Source organism: Aquarana catesbeiana, linkage group LG05 (assembly GCF_042186555.1).
Source record: "Aquarana catesbeiana isolate 2022-GZ linkage group LG05, ASM4218655v1, whole genome shotgun sequence".
Classification (NCBI taxonomy): Eukaryota; Metazoa; Chordata; class Amphibia; order Anura; family Ranidae; genus Aquarana; species Aquarana catesbeiana.
The window spans coordinates 638,294,315-638,316,175 of NC_133328.1; the positions used below are offsets into that span (position 1 = coordinate 638,294,315).

Genomic DNA, 21,861 nt, shown 5'->3' on the forward strand with positions numbered 1-21,861 from the left:
CCAGTCATGTGATCGCAATCTCGGCAGTGAAATTAGGTATTTGCAGCATTTATTTTTATAAATCACACACAGAGAGGGATACTACAATAGGAGGCAGTGCTGATGGTGTATACAGGTTAGAGTGGCATAACAACCACTTTAAGTCCAAAATCCAATCAGATAAAGTCGGAGGATAAGGGGAGGTCCCCTTGAGGGCAATCTTTCTAAGAGCCACAAAAAGAGCACGCCTAATAGTATTTACAATAGGAGGAGTATAAATATGAGGATCATGGTAACTTAGTAGGCACAAAAGTGGTTCAACCAAGATATTAACATCCAGTAACCCATTAAGAGTACCAACCACCTCTGCCCAATAGACATGCATCAATGTGCCTGTGTTGCCACACCTTGCACAGGTTGGAACAGATTGCAAACCAATATTATACAAAAGTTCTATATACCCTATGAAGAATAAAAATCTGAATTAGTTTATGTGATGGAGAAAAAGAAACGCGAGGCAAAGATCGAAGAAGTATCTTCAGGAATAGGGCCAAGATCCTGTTGTTCCCACCTATCCCTAGATCAAAATATTTTTATTATATTTGCTGATGATTTTGGCTGATGTGCCCGATCAAGCTAAACAATAATGGCAGCACTACTGTCGCTGGTGACAATTTAACACCTGATGTATATACTGTGAGCAATCCAGCTTTATGCAACCACACAATGCTGTGTGATATCTGTAGGTAATTACTGGCTTTTCTGGCGGGTCTGATGATATCATATCTATCCAGGGGTGGGTGGTGATTTACTTTGTCTTTTTCGATTGGTGGATGTCTTTTAACCCCTTCACGCCGACGTAACACAAATATGTGGCCTTTGGCTTGAAGGGGTTGTCCCGGGGTGTTGCCTGCAGCTGCATGCATCACCACGGTACCGTTTTTTAGAGCAGCCGGTCGGCTTTCTTGTAATAACAACCGATGCGGCTAACAACCAATGCCTTCCATGGATCGACCAAGCTCTCCCATCCCACAGGGAGGCCCGAGCGACCAGCCAGCACGTCCACCAGCTGGCAGGAGACCCAATCGAAGCTGGACTTTGATCTGGTCTTGGATCTAGTAACCCTGAAGCGCTGTCATGACTTTAACTTGTAAGCAACAAGTGTCAGAAAATTGCTTAGGCATGAAGTGGTTAAATATGTTGCACTGTTAATTTACACTTATCTCATGCCTGACAAAGGGGTCCTGTGTGACTCCGAAATGTTGCACCTTCTTGTTTTTGATGTGATCCGAGTTGTGCTGTCAAATCTATTCCTAGATTTGAGGGGAAGACACATTGGTGGCAGGCACTGGGGACATCTGACCGGAAAGGCTAATGTCAGAATGTGTTCAGGTGTCAGGCAGTCGGATAGATGTAAAAACTAGACTATCTGGATGAATCCCGCACAGGTGGCAACCCCTCTGCACCACAGATCTTTCTAGGGAAATGGCAACAACTTGCTCTAATCACACATCATTTACAGAGACCTTCTAACAAGACAACCTGATGTATCTTGAGCTTCACATTAGCATATAAGCACCTTGTGACAGACTCACCCGGGATAGAGGCTTTTGGATGGGACTACATGCAAGCCTCTTGCCGACCGATTATGGGCCCTGGCATTTGGGGGAACGGTGCTCTTTGTGAGCTGTATGCCTGGGGACTCTTGAGGTGGTATTACTGTGGATTCGGGCCCTGGTCCCCCAGGACACACAGACTCTGGGGACCCTGTGTATGCCATATGAGAAATGGTGACTTGGAGGGTATGTCTTGGATTGCTTAAAATGGGACAGTAATATTTATCCCCAATATCTCCCAGGATATATATGTAAAGACTAGGGATGAGCTGAACAGCCCCCGGTTCGGTTCGCACCAGAACCTGCGAACGGACCGAAAATTCGCACGAACGTTAGAACCCCATTGACGCCTATGGGACTCGAATGTTCGAAATCAAAAGTGCTCATTTTAAAGGCTAATTTGCATGGTATTGTCCTAAAAAGTGTTTGGGGACCTGGGTCCTGCCCCAGGGGACATGTATCAATGCAAAAAAAACTTTTAAAAACGGCCGTTTTTTCTGGAGCAGTGATTTTAATGATGCTTAAAGTTAAAAAAAAAAAGTGAAATACCGTATTTATCGGCATATAACACGCACCCCAAGTTTAGGAGGAAATTTTAAGAAAAAAAACTTACATGTAAATGCCCATCAATGCAGCCTTGTCAGTGTCATTGAAGCCTTCTCAGTGCAGCATTGTCAGTGCAGCCTTGTCCCAGTGCAGCCTTGCAGCCATGTCAGTGCAGCCTTGTTAGTGCAGCCTTCCCCAGTGTCCATTGCAGCCATGTCAGTGCAGCCTTGCAATCCCCGCCGATTTCCGCTGTTTGCGATCGCGCCGACATACACATCCGAGTGTACAGATTTAAATATGGCGCCGCGGAGGGACTCAGCGGAGCAGAGATACACATAGCTGAATGTACTCGGCTCTTTTCGGCTCCGCTCACAGTCACGCCCAGTCCCGCCCTATGATGGACATAACACAGGTCCAATGGCGGGACTGGGCATGACTGTGAGGGGAGCCGAAAAGAGCCGAGTACATTCGGCTATGTGTATCTCGGCTCCGCCCAGTCCCTCCGATCTCGGCGGTGTTTGCTCTGTTCCGCCGAGTCCGCCGGCACCATATTTAAATCTGTACACTCAGATGTGTAAGTAGGCGCTATTGCAAAAAATCAGCGGAGATCAGCGGGGATCGGCATATATCACGCACCCACGATTTCCCCCTGATTTTAAGGGGAAAAAAGTGCGTGTTATACGCTGATAAATACAGTATTCCTTTAAATATCGTACCTGGGGGGTGTCTATAGTATGTCTGTAAAGTGGCGCATGTTTCCCGTGCTTAGAACAGTACCTGCACAAAATGTCATTTTTAACCACTTCAGCCCCGGACCATTTGGCTGCCTAAAGACCAGAGGACTTTTTCCAATTTGGCACTGCGTCGCTTAAACTGCTAATCTGTGGTTTTTATTTTTTGCGCTATAAACGGAAAAAGACCAAAAATTTTGAAAAAAAATGATATTTTCTACTTTTTGTTATAAAAAAATCCAATAAACTCAATTTTATTCATACATTTAGGCCAAAATGTATTCGGTCACATATCTTTGGTAAAAAAAATGTTAATAAGTGTATATTTATTGGTTTGCGCAAAAGTTATAGCGTCTACAAACTAGGGTACATTTTCTGGAATTTACACAGCTTTAAGTTTATGACTGCCTATGTCATTTCTTGAGGTGCTAAAATGGCAGGGCAGTACAAAACTCCCCCCAAATGACCCCATTTTGGAAAGTAGACACCCCAAGGAAATTGCTGAGCGGCATGTTGAGCCCATTGAATATTATTTTTTTTGTCCCAAGTGATTGAATAATGACAAAAAAAAAATTACAAAAAGTTGTCACTAAATGATATATTGCTTACACAGGCCATGGGCATATGTGGAATTGCACCCCAAAATACATTCATCTGCTTCTCCTGAGTACAGGGATACCACATATGTGGGACTTTTTGGGAGCCTAGCCGCGTACGGGGCCCCGAAAACCAATCACCGCCTTCAGGATTTCTAAGGGCATAAATTTTTGATTTCACGCCTCACTACCTCTTACAGTTTTGAAGGCCATAAAATGCCAAGATGGCACAACGCCCCCCCCAAATGACCCCATTTTGGAAAGTAGACACCCCAACCTATTTGCTGAGAGGCATGTTGAGTCCATGGAATATTTTATATTTTGACACAAGTAGCAGGAATGTGACAATTTTTTTTTTTTTTTTGCACAAAGTTGTCAATAAATGATATATTGCTCACACAGGCCATGGGCATATGTGGAATTGCACCCCAAAATACATTTAGCTGCTTCTCCTGAGTATGGGGATTCCACATGTGTGGGATTTTTTGGGAGCCTAGCCGCGTACGGGGCCCCGAAATCCAATCACCGCCTTCAGGATTTCTAAGGGTGTAAATTTTTGATTTCACTCTTCACTGCCTATCACAGTTTCGGAGGCCATGGAATGCCCAGGTGGCACAAACCCCTCCCCCCCAAATGACCCTATTTTGGAAAGTAGACACCCCAAGCTATTTGCTGAGAGGCATGGTGAGTATTTTTTTTTTTTTTTTTTTCAATTTTCAAAACTTTGTGACAAAAAGTAAGGTCTGCAAAATACTCACTATACCTCTCAGCAAATAGCTTGGGGTGTCTACTTTCCAAAATGGGGTCATTTGGGGGGGGGTTTGTGCCACCTGGGCATTCCATGGCCTCCGAAACTGTGATAGGCAGTGAAGAGTGAAATCAAAAATTTACGCCCTTAGAAAGCCTGAAGGCGGTGCTTGGTTTCGGGGTCCCGTACGCGGCTAGGCTCCCAAAAAGTCCCACACATGTGGTATCCCCGTACTCAGGAGAAGCAACAGAATGTATTTTGGGGTGTAATTTCACATATTTCCATGGCATGTTTGAGCAATATATCATTTAGTGACAACTTTGTGCAAAAAAAAAAAAAATGTGTCTCTTTCCCGCAACTTGTGTCACAATATAAAATATTCCATGGACTCGACATGACTCTCAGCAAATAGCTTGGGGTGTCTACGTTCCAAAATGGGGTCATTTGGGGGGGTTTTGAACTGTTCTGGCATTTTATGCACAACATTTAGAAGCTTATGTCACACATCACCCACTCTTCTAACCACTTGAAGACAAAGCCCTTTCTGACACTTTTTGTTTACATGAAAAAATTATTTTTTTTGCAAGAAAATTACTTTGAACCCCCAAACATTATATATATTTTTTAAAGCAAATGCCCTACAGATTAAAATGGTGGGTGTTTCATTTTTTTTTTTTCACACAGTATTTGCGCAGCGATTTTTTAAAAGGAATTTTTGGGGAAAAAACACACTTTTTTAAATTTTAATGCACTAAAACACACTATATTGCCCAAATGTTTGATGAGATAAAAAAGATGATCTTAGGCCGAGTACATGGATACCAAACATGACATGCTTTACAATTGCGCACAAACGTGCAGTGGCAACAAAGTAAATACATTTTTAAAAGCCTTTAAAAGCCTTTACAGGTTACCACTTTAGATTTACAGAGGAGGTCTACTGCTAAAATTACTGCCCTCGATCTGACCTTCACGGTGATACCTCACATGCATGGTGCACTGCTGTTTACATTTGACGACAGACCGCCGCTTTCGTTCGCCTTAGCGCGAGAGTAGGGGGCGACAGGGGTGCTTTTTTTTTAACATTTTTTTATTTATTATTTTTTTGCTTTTTTATCTTATTTTTAAACTGTTCCTTTCATTTTTTTTTTTTTTTTATCATTTTTATTGTTATCTCAGGGAATGTAAATATCCCCTATGATAGCAATAGGTAGTGACAGGTACTCTTTTTTTGAAAAAATTGGGGTCTATTAGACCCTAGATCTCTCCTCTGCCCTCAAAGCATCTGACCACACTAACAACCGTGTGATAAAATGCTTTCCCAATTTCCCAATGGCGCTGTTTACATCCGGCGAAATCTAAGTCATGAAATGCTTGTAGCTTCCGGTTTCTTAGGCCATAGAGATGTTTGGAGCCACTCTGGTCTCTGATCAGCTCTATGGTCAGCTGGCTGAATCACCGGCTGCATTCTCAGGTTCCCTGTTGAGACAGGACACCCTTGTCCTTTCATATCTGATATAGGATATAGTGAATGGGTTATGGGTGAATATAGTTGTATTTTGTAGTAGCTATTATCATTATTGCTTGATTATTTTTTTCATGATGATTAGGTCTGGCTGTGCTTCGGGGGGACTGCTGATTCCCTCATGCTGGCGCTCCTGCTTGTCTCACTCAGTCACTGTCAGCCAATGGTAGGGGAATTCGGGTGTCCCTGCGCAAGAGGGCGGAGTCTTCCCTTTCCGCCCTCATATGCCATCCCCGCTCGAGCAGGATATGGTTAATGCGTGCGCACGATCCCCCCGCAGTGCACGCGCACCCTTCCAGGGATGTCCGGACCGGTAGTGATGCCAGAGGTCGTATCCGACCTTTCACTTCCGGTAGGACCGTGTCAATAAAAGATGGCAGTGCTGGCTTGGTCTCTGACAGACGCACCCCGCACTGCACAGCAGGGCCGGAGCTCCCGCACTGCCGCTACACTCCTTGCAGGATTTGGCCATACTCATACATACTGCCACAAGGTAAGTTCCGAAATGTGACCACCTGATTACCTGTGTCTGTGGGTTTAGCTACCCACAATATGGCAGTGTCTGTTTGTATTTTACTTTGCTGTGGGACTGCACCTATCCCCCTGCGTCTAAATACATACTGCCTAAAACTAAGATCTACTAATGTATTTGGCACTGAAAATGATAATAATAATATTCTCAGCCCATACCATTTCAAGTCACATATGTGCGCCCCTGATTTATGGCCTCTGCTTTGATTCATTTCCTGTACCTACCATATTCCTATATGTTATTATCTAGTTTATTTATTTATTAATTATTGTTACCACAGGCAATTAACGCTGACCCATTAGGTCAATATTGATCATACCATCATGTTTAAATAATAGAGGAGTTCCGTTATTAGGAATTGCCCTTAGTTATATTAGATTTCCTACCTCATTATTATAAATGATCAATATGATGATTATTATTATCAACCCCCCTTTTTTTAGATTACCATCCCTTTGAACACAGTCCAGTTCCCCTACTGGCACGGCCCATTTGGACCTGGCATCCATGGGTCTTTAGGCGCCGGGTGACTCATAGGGAAGCGTTTGGTTGGTTATGGTGTGTATTCAGCAGTCCTTATGACTGTCACACACCAGGTAAGCTCAATTATTATTTTTTGTATGTATTTATTTTGTACTCTTACCATGAAATATTATCTTGTTAAATGCATTTGATAATTACGACCATATTAATGATGTATATTTTTGTACATAATTTAGATGAAATCTGTGATGCTTGTAATGCCCTGATGAAGCAAAGATATGCAAAACATGTTGGCTGACTACAAGTGATTTCAATATCTCTGTACGGTCGTAAAATCTCGCTGGATTGCAACTTTATTATTGCACATTTTATATATTTTCAATAAAATTTGAATATTTTTATATTAACTGTTGTGATACTGCTTATATCTAACAGACACACCATCTCCCTTTAAAGTCCCACTATTCTTCAGAGTGAGATTTATCTCCCTCTTTACATTTTCCTATTTATTTAGGGATTGGGAGTCCTGTCTCTGTTTTCTGGTTTTAGTCTAATCACCTCTATATATACCAATGATGGGGCACTATTCCTCTCGCTAAAACACCAATGCTGGGGCACTATTCCTCCTACTGACACCAACTATGGGGCACTATTCTTCTCGCTGACACCAATGATGGGGCACTATTCCTTCCACTGACACCAATGATGGAGCACTATTTCTCCCACTGACAGCAATAATGGGGCACTATTCTTCCCACTGACACCAACGAAGAGGCACTATTCCTCCCACTGACACCAATAATGAAGTGATTTTCCTTCCCCAATGCCAATGATGAGATACTATTCCTCTAACTGACACCAATAATAGGGCACTTTTTCTTTCATTAATGCCGATGATAGGACACCATTCCTCTAACACCAATGATGGGGCACTATTCCTCTCACTGACACCAACGATGGGGCACTATTCTACCCATTGACACCAATGATGGGGCACTATTCTACCCATTGACACCAATGATGGGGCACTATTCCTCCCACTGACACCAATGATGGAGCACTATTCCCCCCACTGACACCAACGATGGGGCACTATTCTTTCCACTGACACCAATGATGGGGCACTATTCCTCTCATTAACGCCAATGATGGGGCACTATTCTTCTAACTAACACCAATGATGGGACAGTATTCCTCCCCCAATACCAAAGATGGGTCATTGTTTACTCCCACTGACTTCATGACATTTTATACTCCCACTGACCACAGCACAGCCCCCCTAAAGTCTGAAGGACAGTAACCCGGCCCTTCATTTAGAAAGTTTGGAGACCCCTGTTTTTGGGGTTACATGTAGGCAAGAGTGAGTTAGGTTTTCCCATTCGTTTGGTGGGTTCTTCCTTTAGTAGATGGGTTCTGGCATTAGGCTCGCCTCTCTGCCCTTATCTGTGGGATGTCAGCAATTGAAAAAAAGGAAGATGTCCCCCTGAGCGAGAGAGCTCCCCCTGGAGCTTGGGGGAGGAGGTTTGGGACCAAAGGAGGCTGAGTTGAGCAGTGTTATGGGATGAATATATGTGAGTAGCACCACAGCACCCCTCCTGTGAATTACTGGGACAGCTGCCAGGATAGTTACCAGGACTTTTGGACATTGAAGTATTAATGTGTTGCACTTCTTCCAAAGAATTACCAAATTGTGGACTGTTGTGTTCCTGTTTGTTTATTGAGTAAACGTCCTTAACAACCGCTGACAGCTCAATGCAAACAAAAAACAAAAAACGCCGGCTCAGAAAATTCACAAAAAAAAAATGCCTAGGGTCCCCCCAAAACCATTTACATTCTTATACTGATACATGTTGTCTTTAAAGAAAATCCGCAATATGTGTATATTTTGATTTAATTTTCTAATTGGATTCAAATTCCATCCAAATTTGACAAAATTTAGTTTTGTCATTTCAAATTTGTTTAAATGCGTTAGTAAGTCAGAAATTCGGATACATCTGAAACCCTGAATAACGAAAATTGCCCCAAATTTTGATTCTGAATAAACAAACCACACATGTCTAATACAAGGATATGAGAACACATACATGCTGAACTGGACTAGAGTCTTTATTTAACCTTTCTTACTATGGATTCTAGTTAAAGGAAGTGAACTGTATGACTCGAAAATTAGAAACCAACAAAACAGACAGGCAGCCAACATTTTCCAAAAGAGCCAACACCAAGAGCAGACCCTATATTTCTCTCAGGGAAGGTTCATTATAAAGTAGTACAGAAGAAGGAAAATAACCACATTTGATGTGCTCCAAACATTGGCGGAGATAACTGTCCATGCGATGTTACCAGCATTTATGGCCACCTTCTCCTTTGCGTAAACCTCCACTTCGCACAGTACCAGGAGTTCGAAGCGCCCACGGATCACCACACTGACGTATCGACCCAACATCCCGCTGCAGCACAGAGAGATCCGAGGTTTGGAGACATCTGTGACGTTTTTGCACCTGGAAAGATAGAAAAGGAGATTGGGCAATGAGTATCACCTCTATGGAGCAGTACAATTCTTCCAGGAAGTCTTGTCCCCATCTAAGAACTAAGTGATAAATCCTCCTATGGTTTAGCACGTTAAATGCGTCAGTCATGTTACCACCAACATCTCCTATTTTACCAGTGTAGAACCCGTCTAACACTCCAAAGGCAGGATAGCAACACCAAAGGCAGGGGCGGGCCAGCATTTCACCCTCATGGTCGAGTCCATGGCTAAAATGGGGGGGGGGGCAGAGAAAAGATATTGGGCGCCAGTCACTTATCTTTTTAAAGTTTTCTTAAATAACAGTCAAGGAGGTGAGGGTTAGGGATCCCAGATACCGTAGCAGATGACTTAGAGACTCTCCAGATCAAAGTACAGCTTGAGCGTCAGAACCTTTAAGCCAACCTGGCAACACCGTAAGTACATTCCCGAATTTTAGTGTGTCCTCCAAGTGAGTCCCAATGCCCTTCTAGGAGACCAGCCATCTTCCCGACTCTCTCCAGCAAGGGAATTTCCCCAGTGTCTCCTTTTTGGCACAGCTTCCTCCAGACCAGGCAGGACAGCTTTAGGACCACTTCAGCACACATTAGGCCCCAAACCAGGCTATTGGGCCTAACAACATTGCTCCATCTAGCAGCACCTCCTTAGGCTGAAGCCCAGGGAAAGAGCGAGCAAATGGCCTGTCCCAATTATTTATATCCTCCAGCATGCACCAGTGGCCTAGGGCTGCAACTAACGATTATTTTCATAAACGATTAGTTGGCCCATTATTGTTTTGATTAATTGGATAATAACCTCTTAAAAAAAGTGTGGTGGATAATTTAGTTAAAGGGGTTGTAAACCCTCACGGTTGTAGTGCAGATCCCCCCCCAGGAGCCTCCCTTTTACTTACCTGAACCCGATCGTTTCAGCGATGGGGACGAGCACACCAACTCCAGCCAGTGTCTTGGGTCCTTATTGGATAGATTGATAGCAGCAGGATCCATTGGCTCTCGCTGCTGTCAATCAGGCCGAGTCCTGCTGTCTGTGTCAATGGACGCAGCAGCAGGACACAGGAGCGCGTCTGCACGAGTGCCCCCATGGAAATCGCTTCTCCATGGGGACACTTGATGCGGGAAGGAGCGAGGGACCCCAGAAGAGGAGGATTGGGGCCACTCTGTGCAAAACCCTTGCACAGAGGAGATAAGTATGACATGTTTGTTTTTCTTTTGTTTTTTTAAACAAAAGTTTACAACCGCTTTAATATGTAAAGTAAAGTAAAAGAAGAAGTAGAAAAAAGTAGAAAAAAAGGTAATTTATTCTTAAATATCTCTATGCAGTGGCAAATATAAATAACCAACTATATGGTTAGGGAGCAAAATCTCTAATCCACTCTGAGAATAACAGACAGAGGAAGTACTGTACAGTGCCTTGCAAAAGTATTCACCCCCTTGGCATTTTTCATGTTTTGTTGCCTCACAACCTGGAATTAACATGGATTGTTTGAGGATTTGCATCATTTAATTTACAGAACATGCCCACAACTTTGAAGATTTTTTTTTTTTTATTGTGAAGCAAACAAATAGGACAAAATAACAGAAAAGGTCAATGTGTATAACTATTCACCCCCCTAAAGTCAATACTTTGCAGAGCCACCTTTTGCGGCTATCACACCTCCAAGTCACTTTGGATAAGTCTCTATGAGCTTGCCACATCTTACTACTGGGATTTTTGCCCATTCCTCCTTGCAAAACTGCTCCAGCTCCTTCAAGTTGGATGGTTTGCACTTGTGTACAGCAATCTTTAAGTCTGACCACAGATTTTCTATTGGATTGAGGTCTGGGCTTTGACTAGGCCATTCCAACACATTTACATGTTTCCCTTTAAACCACTCAAGTGTTGCTTTATCAGTGTGTTTGGGGTCATTGTCCTGCTGGAAAGTGAACCTCCGTCCTAGCTTCCAATCACACACAGAGTGGTACAGGTTTTGCGCAAAGAAAATCCCTGTATTTAGCACCATCCACCTTTCCCTCAACTCTGACCAGTTTCCCAGTCCCTGAAAAACATCACCACCATGTTTCACGGTGGGGATGGTGTTCTTTGGGTGATGTGATGTGTTGGGTTTGCGCCAGACATAGCGTTTTCTTTGATGGCCAAAAAGTTCAATTTTAGTCTCATCAGACCAGAGCACCTTCCTCCATACATTTTGGAAGTCTCCCACATGCCTTTTCGCAAACTCAAAACGTGCCATTTTGTTTTTTTGCTGAAAGTAATAGCTTTCTTCTGGCCACTCTGCCATAAAGCTCAACTCTATGGAGCGTACGGCTTATTGTTGTCCTATGTACAGATACAGCAGCTCCTCCAGGGTTACCTTAGGTCTCTGTGCTGCCTCTCTGATTAATGCCCTCCTTGCCCGCTCCGTGAGTTTTGATGTGCGGCCGTCTCTTGGCAGGTTGGCTGTTGTGCCATGTTCTTTTCATTTGGTTATGATAGATTTGATGGTGCTCCTAGGGATCATCAAAGATTTGGATATATTTTTTATAACCTAACCCTGACTTGTACTTCTGAACAACATTGTCCCTTACTTGTATTGGGAGTTCCTTGGTCTTCATGGCAGTGTTTGGTTAGTGGTGCCTCTTGCTTAGGCGTTGCAGCCTCTGGGGCCTTTCAAAAAAGGTGTGTATATGTAATGACAGATCATGTGACACTTAGATTGCACACAGGTGGACATCATTTCACTAATTATTTGACTTCTGAAGGTAATTGGTGGCACCAGAGCTTTTTATGAGCTTCATAACAAAAGGGGGTGAATACATACACACATGCCAATTATCAGTTTATGTCTGAAAAATAGTTTTATGCATATATTTTTCTAAGTTTACTTCACCAACTTAGACTATTGTGTTCTGATCCATCACATATAATTCAGATTAAAAAAAAACATTGAACAAAAGGCTGTAATGTAACAAAATAGGTAAAAAGCCGAGGGGGGTGAATACTTTTGCAAGGCACTGTATATACTATTAGAGGTTGAATCTGGTAAATATCATCAGACTCAGAGATCAAATTATTTTTTTAAAGAAAAAAAAAATTAAAGAGTATTTTGCGGATTTTCAGACAGAACTGTAATATGTTATGTATGACAGACTCCCTTGTCATAGGCAGATGGTTTGATAAAAGTCACTTATGCTGTCCATACAAAAAACAATGTCTTCCTTCAAAAAAAATTCAATTGTGAGATCATTTGTTGATTTTCTAATGGTTAGTGCGGTCAAATCTGCATTCATTTTTGACCACAGTGATGGGAAAATTTGAAGGAGCAGAATAGAAAACTTCTTGGTCAAAGGAATTTTCAGTGTGGTTTTTGATCAGTAATGACATTCATTTTAAAACATTCATTTTAAATTCTTTCATTCAGCGACTGTACAAAGATGTTTCGTATGAATATTTTTGTCCAAAAATCGATCTGTGTATGGCCAGCATAAGGCACGGTACACACCTATGCAGTTTGCTTTTGATCCGTTTCTGCAGTGCTTTTTGCTGTGCGTCTTTGCACACGCGACTTTGCTGCGATTTGTGTTTTGCATTTTTTGGCCAATTTGTTGTTGGGCAGATTAAAAGATGCAACACACTACATGCTTTTCTGCAGCTTCTCCATTGAAGTCTATTGAACCACAAAAAGCAAAAAAAAAGCACAGTTTTGCTGACCCTTTCCAAACACGTGGCAGCAGAAAAAAAGCTTAGATGTGAACGTGTCCCATAGGAAACCATGTTAAATGAGCTGTAGTGCATTTCTGCAAAAAGCACCAGAAAACGCATAGGTGTGAACCAGGTCTAAGATGTTTAGTAGAAGCAGAATGCTTTTTTTTGTATCATCTGTCATAATGGGGTAAAAAAAAAAAAACTTTGCCCTTTATAGTACAAAAAGAGCAAATAATCACTATAAGGGGTTCATTTATACTGTGAAACAGTGAAAGTAATAATAGATATTACTTATATCATACAGATTATCTCACAAACGTGAGCACACCCCTCACATTTTTGTAAATCTTTTATTCTATCTTTTCATGTGATAACACTGAAGAAATGACACTTTGCTACAATGTAAAGTAGTGAGTGTACAGCTTGTATAACAGTGTAAATTTGCTGTCCCCTCAAAATAACTCAACACACAGCCATTAATGTCTAAACCGCTGGCAACAAAAGTCAGTACACCCCTAAGTGAAAATGTCCAAATTGGGCTCAAAGTGTCAAATATTTTGTGGGGCCAGTATTATTTTCCAGCACTGCCTTAATCCTCTTGGGCATGGAGTTCATCAGAGCTTTAGAGGTTGCCACTGGAGTCCTCTTCCCCTCCTCCATGATGACATCACGGAGCTGGTGGATGTTAGAGACCTTGCGCTCCTCCACCTTCCGTTTGAGGATGTCCCACAGATGATCAATAGGGTTTAGGTCTGGAGACATGCTTGGCCAGTCCATCACCTTTACCCTCAGCTTCTTTAGCAAGGCAGTGGTCATCTTGGAGGTGTGTTTGGGGTTGTTATCATGTTGGAATACTGCCCTGCGGCCCAGTCTCTGAAGGGAGGGGATCATGTTCTGCTTCAGTATGTCACAGTAAATGTTGGCATTCATGGTTCCCTCAATGATCTGTAGCTCTCAAATACCGGCAGCACTCATGCAGCCCCAGACCATGACACTCCCACCACCATGCTTGACTGTAGGCAAGACACACTTGTCTTTGTACTCCTCACCTGGTTGCCGCCACACACGCTTGACACCATCTGAACCTAATAAGTTTATCTTGGTCTCATCAGACCACAGAACATGGTTCCAGTAATCCATGTCCTTAGTCTGCTTGTCTTCAGCAAACTGTTTGCAGGCTTTCTTGTGCATCATCTTTAGAAGAGGCTTTCTTCTGGGATGACAGCCATGCAGACCAATTTTATGCAGTGTGCGGCGTATGGTCTGAGCACTTACAGGCTGACCCCCCACCCCTTCAACTTTTGCAGCAATGCTGGCAGCACTCATATGTCTATTTCCCAAAGACAACCTCTGGATATGACACTGAGCACGTGCACTCAACTTCTTTAGTCGACCATGGCGAGGCCTGTTCTGAGTGGAACCTGTCCTGTTAAACCGCTGTATGGCCTTGGCCACCGTCTTTGCCATGAGGTGCCATGTTGAACTTCCACTGACCAGTATGAGAGAGATAACACCAAATTTAACACACCTGCTCCCCATTCACACCTGAGACCTTGTAACACGAATGAGTCACATGACACCAGGGAGGGAAATGGCTAATTGGGCCCAATTTGGACATTTTCACTTAGGGGGTGTACTCACTTTTGTTGCCAGCGGTTTAGACATTAATGGCTGTGTGTTGAGTTATTTTGAGGGGTCAGCAAATTTACACTGTTATACAAGCTGTACACTCACTACTTTACATTGTTGCAAAGTGTTGTTTCTTCTTTTCACATGAAAAGTTAGAATAAAATATTTAACAAAAATGTGAGGGGTGTACTTACTTTTTTGTGATACTGTATATAAAAACAAAAATACAATTATATATAAAAATAATATATATTTTTTTATAATTTATATATAAATAAAATAATACAATATATATATAAAACTTTCTTAGTTAATTTCTGACTGATTTGGTAACACAAATCTAATCCACCTGTTTATCAGCCCATATTGGGGCACCATCATAGTTTGTAGCCCCTTTTTGAAGAAGAAGTAAGCCTCCATGTACTCACACAGGATTTTTGAGATCAGGTGAATCACCAATGAGGATCTCAGCCCCCAGCAGGCGTTCCATGTAGAAGCCCTGACGGTTTGTGATGACGATACTGGATATGCTGTAGGTCTTTTTCAGGTCCAGATGCCACCAGGGCTCATAGTCCTCCATGGTGTGAGAGCAGAAACCATTATTAAAATCCCCATCTGCGTTTCCGTCTATGGCTTTGTTTGCATAGCATATCATTCTGGACTGGTGGACAGAACTCTGGCTGGCTGTTCCATTTCGGGCCACATTAACCTCTGGAGATAAGACATAGAATCAATTAGTGACCTCACAACCAGAAATGTCACTTTATGGTAAATTTACCATTTAAAAAAGAATATCTACCAATTCCATGATCTAAACCTTCATAGGATAGAGAATACTCTTTTCCTGGCCTTCTCTCCACCTTTATGATTATACCCACCACCAGGACATCACATCACCAATACAAACCTCCAGGGGTCTCCAAACGTTCTAAACAAAGGGCCAGTCTACTATTCTTCAGACTTTATGGGGGGCTGGACTGTGGCCATTAGGGATAAAAAAAAAAAAAAAGCTTCGGACTTGGTGGTCAGTGGGTGTAATTAAATTACATAACACCTTTGGTCAGCATGACGAGAAATAGTGCCCCATCATTTGTGACAGTGATAGGAACAGTGCCTCATCATTGGTGTCAGTGGGAGAAATAGTTCCCCTATGATTGGTGTCAGCGATAAGAATAATGCCCCATAGTTGGTGTCAGCAACAGGAATAGTGTCCTTATCTTTGGTGTCAGTGAGAGGAAAAGTGCCCCATCATTGGTCTCAGTGAGAGGAATAGTGCCCCATCATTGCTGTCAGCGAGAGGAATAGTGCCTCATCATTGGTGTCAGTGAGAGGAATAGTGACTCATTTTTAATATCAGTGGGAGGAATAGTGTTCCATCATTAGTGTCAGTGGAAGGAATAGTGCCCCATGATTGGTGTCAGTGGGAAAAATAGTGCCCTATCATTGGTGTCATTGATAAGAATAGTGCCCCATCATTGGTGTCAGTGAGAGGAATAGTGCCCCATCATTGGTGTCAGTGGGAGGAATAGTGCCCCATCATTGGTGTCAGTGGGAGGAATAGTGCCCCATCATTGGTGTCAGTGGGAGGAATAGTGCCCCATGATTGGTGTTAGTGAGAGGAATAGTGCCCCATCATTTGTGTCAGTGGGAAAAATAGTGCCCCATCATTTGTGTCAGTGAGAGGAATAGTGCTCCATCATTGGTGTCAGTGGGAGGAATAGTGCCCCATGATTGGTGTCAGGGAGAGGAATAGTGCTCCATACACAAAAGGAAATTGCACATGGGACTTTAACGAGGCACAACCAAGAATTATAAAATGTACAAAAATGTTCCAGAATCCTCTAGAAGCCAGGTTGAAGTACCAGAAAAGTGCTGATGCATGTCAGTCGCCTGCTGCTACTCTAAACCACTCCCAGCCCCACAGATCAAAAACAAACAGGCCTAGCTTAATTCCAGGCCTGCCTAAATATACCTGTACTGACCAAAAATCTAACTCTAGCACCCACACTAGGTAGAGGGTACTGCATTATGTTACTGCAAGCCTGTACAGAGACGATAGTAAGGCTGTAATACTTTACATGTCTAGGACCAGGAGCAGCCTCATATCTCTAGCTTGGGACAGCAGTAGCCAGATACTTTGGTTTTTCCCACAAGGAGTAGCAACTGCACCTTCAGTTTGGAACCTCTTTTGTTACTGTTACCACAGCTGCACCATCAATCCACGGGTGAGGGAGCAGGAATTCTCCATTGCTCCCTGGCAAGTTCAGAGAAAGTTCTTCTTGAAGGCCCGGATCTTCTCTCCATCCTTGGGTCACTTCTCTGCGGTTCACACCTCTCTTCTGTCTCCCTTCGTGGGCTAGGACATACTCGCTGGTAGTGACCTACACCTCCACAGTTTAGACAGATGTCTTGATTCGTGGGCTTCTGGTCGGACAACCCAGTATGTTCTGTCATCAATTCGTTCATCATCTCTGTCATCTAGGATGCTTGCATCTTCAGTGCGACCACCTCAGACATGAGATCCAATGACCTGGTCATCATTTCCATCATTTTGGACATCTGAGCCTTCAGAATCCCAAGTTCTGGATCTCTATCAGCTGTACTGGCCACTCTGACTCCGACAACAGGTTCAGACTTTTGACACCTTCCTTTGTCCTCCAGCATGGCTTCTTCCTCTCTCACTAATTTAATGAGCTCAGGATACTTCATGAACCTGGTATCAGCTGAAGTCTGTAGCCGGATCCAAACGAGATCAGAGCTTGAAGCACCTCTCAGGATCTGCTGCATTCTAGCTTGATCTACGACAGAAAGTAGCATCCCCTTCTTTAATACGATCTGATGCAACATTTTATTCAAGCATCTGAGGTATTCAGACAAGCGTTCATTTGGCGTTGGAGAGCATGCTCAAATCGATGAACTAAGTTTGCTGCTTTCTCCATTGTCCCAAACTCCTCCTGCAGGATACTCAGGTAGTCTTGAGCCACGCAATCTTTCTTACTGAATTTCAGATTGCGGATGGCTTCTGAAGCGGGGCCCCTTAAACTCTTGGTAATTCTCGCTTCTTGAGAGTCTCTGGGATATCCCATTCATCCAAGGCTTGAGTGGCCTGGTCCAGCTACTCTTCAAAGTTGTCCTCCCCTGTAGGCACTGGATGTCTTCCAGAGAAAAGCCGGAGTTTCTGGTATCCACTTCCAGAACACAGTGGAGTATCCCTCTGACACTTTGACATGTAATCTCCCATAGCAGTGAAAAATTCTGGCACAATCATGGCTGAGGGTATCATGGATGGAACTTCTTCCTTCATGGCCTTAACTTGACTGGTACTTGGCCGACACCTGTCTGGTGTCTGGATTAAACGAAACTCAGTCTGGTCGGTTAACTGCACACTGGATCCTCGCAAACGGTCACGAATCCCCTTCTTCCATGCCAGTAGCACATGTGTGCATGATGTCTTGCGATCACATCTGATATCAACCACCCATATTTCTTGCCAAAGGACAATGTCTGCACTACCTGATCGACCTGCTCATCAGTCCAGGTCTCCCCAGGGAGCTCAATCACTACGCTTGATTCTGGGTTGGCACCTTCTTCTTCGCACCACTGGATCACAGCGTCGGGGTCTATCTTGGTGCTTAAGGGTGCCCTCTAGGGGGGTTGATTGCAGAGTAACAGGATCCCGGACGAGTCCCCACATGTAGCACTTACCCCCCGAAGGAGCTGCTGGTAATGAATTGGGCCTGCACTCTGCTTTCGCTCCCCTTGAGAAATTTCTCAACCCTCTTGACACAGCTGTGTAATAGTGTTGGTGTGAAGCCCAATAGCACTACCGACCCAACAATAACATCAGATATTGTATTTTTAACGTTACCTGGGTATCCGCCTGCTACGAGAATTGAAAACAGCCAATTGTAGTTTTGATTGACAGTAATTTTACTAGAAACTGGTTTTAGAAAGAGTAATCACAATAATGCCTGTAATGTACAGAGTCAGAACATACAATAATCAAAGGGCATTCAAATAATCAGACTCAATAATAATACAGTGAGTATCATATGCGGGTGAGTCTCCAAGTGGGACTGATGCTCAGTGTGGTATGACCTTGACGCTGGGCGCGCTCCCACTTCCAGCACAGCTACGCAAACCACACACAACCTGTTTGTCTGCTACACAGCACTGAATGTTATTATATTACAATACATATGCTCAAGGGCTCCCCCTAGATTGTAGTACCTCCCCGTGTGCACACTGCAGGATGAAAGGCCTTGTAATAGAAAATAAGTCTCTGGTCTTCTTTCTTCGGCTAGCACATATAACTGAAGTTTTTGTAATCCGTTAAGTGCAAGAATGCCAAAGTAAAATAAACTGATATGTAACTGCAACTTGCTATGCAACACACTTGTAAGTTTTCTCCTCAATGATAAATTGTCCCGGACCGTCACTCAGCCAACAGTGGAGTGCAGGCTTTGGGCCTGGTTAAACACAGTTCATTTAAGTGAGCCTGCTGTATAGAACTGCAGGTCTCAGCAACACTTGTGAGATTAGTCTTATGCCCCGTACACATGGTCGGATTTTCCGATGGAAAATGTCCGATCGGAGCGTGTTGTCGGACATTCCGACCGTGTGTAGGCTCCATCGGACATTTTCCACCGGATTTTCTGACACACAAAGTTTGAGAGCAGGCTATAAAATTTTCCGACAACAAAATCCAATCGCGTCAATTCCGACCATACGTACTACGCACGCGTGTTATGCTTTATAGACACTGGGCATGCGTGAAACTTCGCCCGCCCCTGGAGTTTTTTCTAGTCTCTTCCCCACCCCTTCTCATTCGGCGCAGTGGGGAAAGAGCACATGGCGGAGACACAGCAGGTGCTTGATAATTACACCAATGAGGAGGAGGAGGAAAGCCGGATCCTGATGTCCTTTGGGGAGATGTTGGAGACAGACATGTGCAGGATGAAAAAATTCGTTTAGTTTAGTTTCGTTTCGATTCGTTATTTAACTAAATTCGTTTAGTTAAATTCGTTGCATTCATTACATTCGTTTTCGGAATTTGTTTCGTTTCGTATTCGAATTCGAAAAAATTCGACCGCATTCGAAAAAATTCGACCGTATTCGAAAAAAAACTATCAAATTCGAAAAAATTCTAACACATTCGAAAAAAGCTGTCAAATTCGAAAAAATTCTACCACATTCGAAAAAACTATCAAATTCGAAAAAATTCTACCACATTCGAAAAAAACTGTCAAATTCGAAAAAATTCTACCACATTCGAAAAAACTGTCAAATTCGAAAAAATTCTACCACATTCAAAAAAAACTATCAAATTCAAAAAAAATTTTACTACATTCGAAAAAAATATCAAATTCGAAAAAATTCTACCACATTCGAAAAAAACTGTCAAATTCGAAAAAATTCTAACACATTCGAAAAAAATATCAAATTCGAAAATATTCTACCACATTCGAAAAAAAACTGTCAAATTCGAAAAATTTCTACCACATTCGAAAAAAACTGTCAAATTCGAAAAAATTCTACCACATTCGAAAAAACTGTCAAATTCGAAAAAATTCTACCACATTCAAAAAAAACTATCAAATTCAAAAAAAATTTTACTACATTTGAAAAAACTATCAAATTCGAAAAAATTCTACCACATTCGAAAAAAACTGTCAAATTCGAAAAAATTCTAACACATTCGAAAAAAATATCAAATTCGAAAATATTCTACCACATTCGAAAAAAAACTGTCAAATTCGAAAAATTTCTACCACATTCGAAAAAAAACTGTCAAATTCGAAAAATTTCTACCACATTCGAAAAAAACTATAAAATTCGAAAAAATTCTAACACATTCGAAAAAACTATCAAATTCGAAAAAATTCTACCACATTCGAAAAAAACTGTCAAATTCGAAAAAATTCTACCACATTCGAAAAAACTGTCAAATTCAAAAAAATTCTACCACATTCGAAAAAAACTGTCAAATTCGAAAAAATTCTACCACATTCAAAAAAAACTATCAAATTCAAAAAAAATTTTACTACATTCGAAAAAAATATCAAATTCGAAAAAATTCTACCACATTCGAAAAAAACTGTCAAATTCGAAAAAATTCTAACACATTCGAAAAAAATATCAAATTCGAAAATATTCTACCACATTCGAAAAAAAAACTGTCAAATTCGAAAAATTTCTACCACATTCGAAAAAAACTGTCAAATTCGAAAAAATTCTACCACATTCAAAAAAAACTATCAAATTCAAAAAAAATTTTACTACATTCGAAAAAAATATCAAATTCGAAAAAATTCTACCACATTCAAAAAAAACTGTCAAATTTGAACAATTTCTACCACATTCGAAAAAAACTATAAAATTTGAAAAAATTCTACCGCATTTGAAAAAAACAATAACTGAATTTGAAAAAGTAAACTATATATATGGTTTTATATATATATATATATATATATATATATATATATATATATATATATATATATATATATATATATATATATATATATATATATATATATATATATATATATATATATATATATAATATACACATACACACACACACATATATATATATATATATAACCATCTTCCGAAATTTGAATTTCTTATAAAATTAATTCGAATTTGAATAGGAAAGATAGAAAACAGAATAGAAGAAAATATAATATATATATTATATTTTCTTCTATTCTGTTTTCTAGCTTTTCTATTCAAATTTGAATTCATTCTATACGAAATTCAAACTTCAGAAACCATGTACCGAAATTAGAATTTCGTATAGAATGAATTCGAATTGAAAAGACTATTACAGAATATATAATATATATATATATATATATATATATATATATATATATATATATATATATATATATATATATAGTCTTTTCAATTCGAATTCATTCTATACGAAATTCGAATTTCGGTACATGGTTTCTGAAGTTTGAATTTCGTATAGAATGAATTTGAATTGAAAAGACTATTATAAAATATAAAATAATAGAAAAGAAAAGCATAAAAAAACAATAGCAGGGAATAATAAAAAAAAAAAATTATATATATATATATATATATATATATATATATATATATATATATATAATTTTTTTTTTTTATTATTCTCTTCTATTGTTTTTTTATGCTTTTCTTTTCTATTATTTTATATTTTATAATAGTCTTTTCAATTCAAATTCATTCTATACGAAATTCAAACTTCAGAAGCCATGTACCGAAATTCGAATTTCGTA

The 21,861-nt window shown here is 41.1% G+C and overlaps 1 protein-coding gene across 1 annotated transcript in view; it reads right to left on the minus strand.

Annotated features, from left to right (window-relative positions):
* Positions 1-8,998: 8,998 nt before the first annotated feature.
* LOC141146121 (uncharacterized) overlaps positions 8,999-21,861 on the minus strand; it is a 132,151-nt gene continuing 119,288 nt past the window's right edge. The window contains exons 4-5 of the mRNA XM_073632875.1: positions 15,019-15,301; positions 8,999-9,254 (exon numbers count right to left, since the gene is read on the minus strand). Of these exons, the coding sequence (XP_073488976.1) occupies positions 8,999-9,254; positions 15,019-15,301 (539 nt within the window). The remainder of the gene's footprint in view (positions 9,255-15,018; positions 15,302-21,861) is intronic.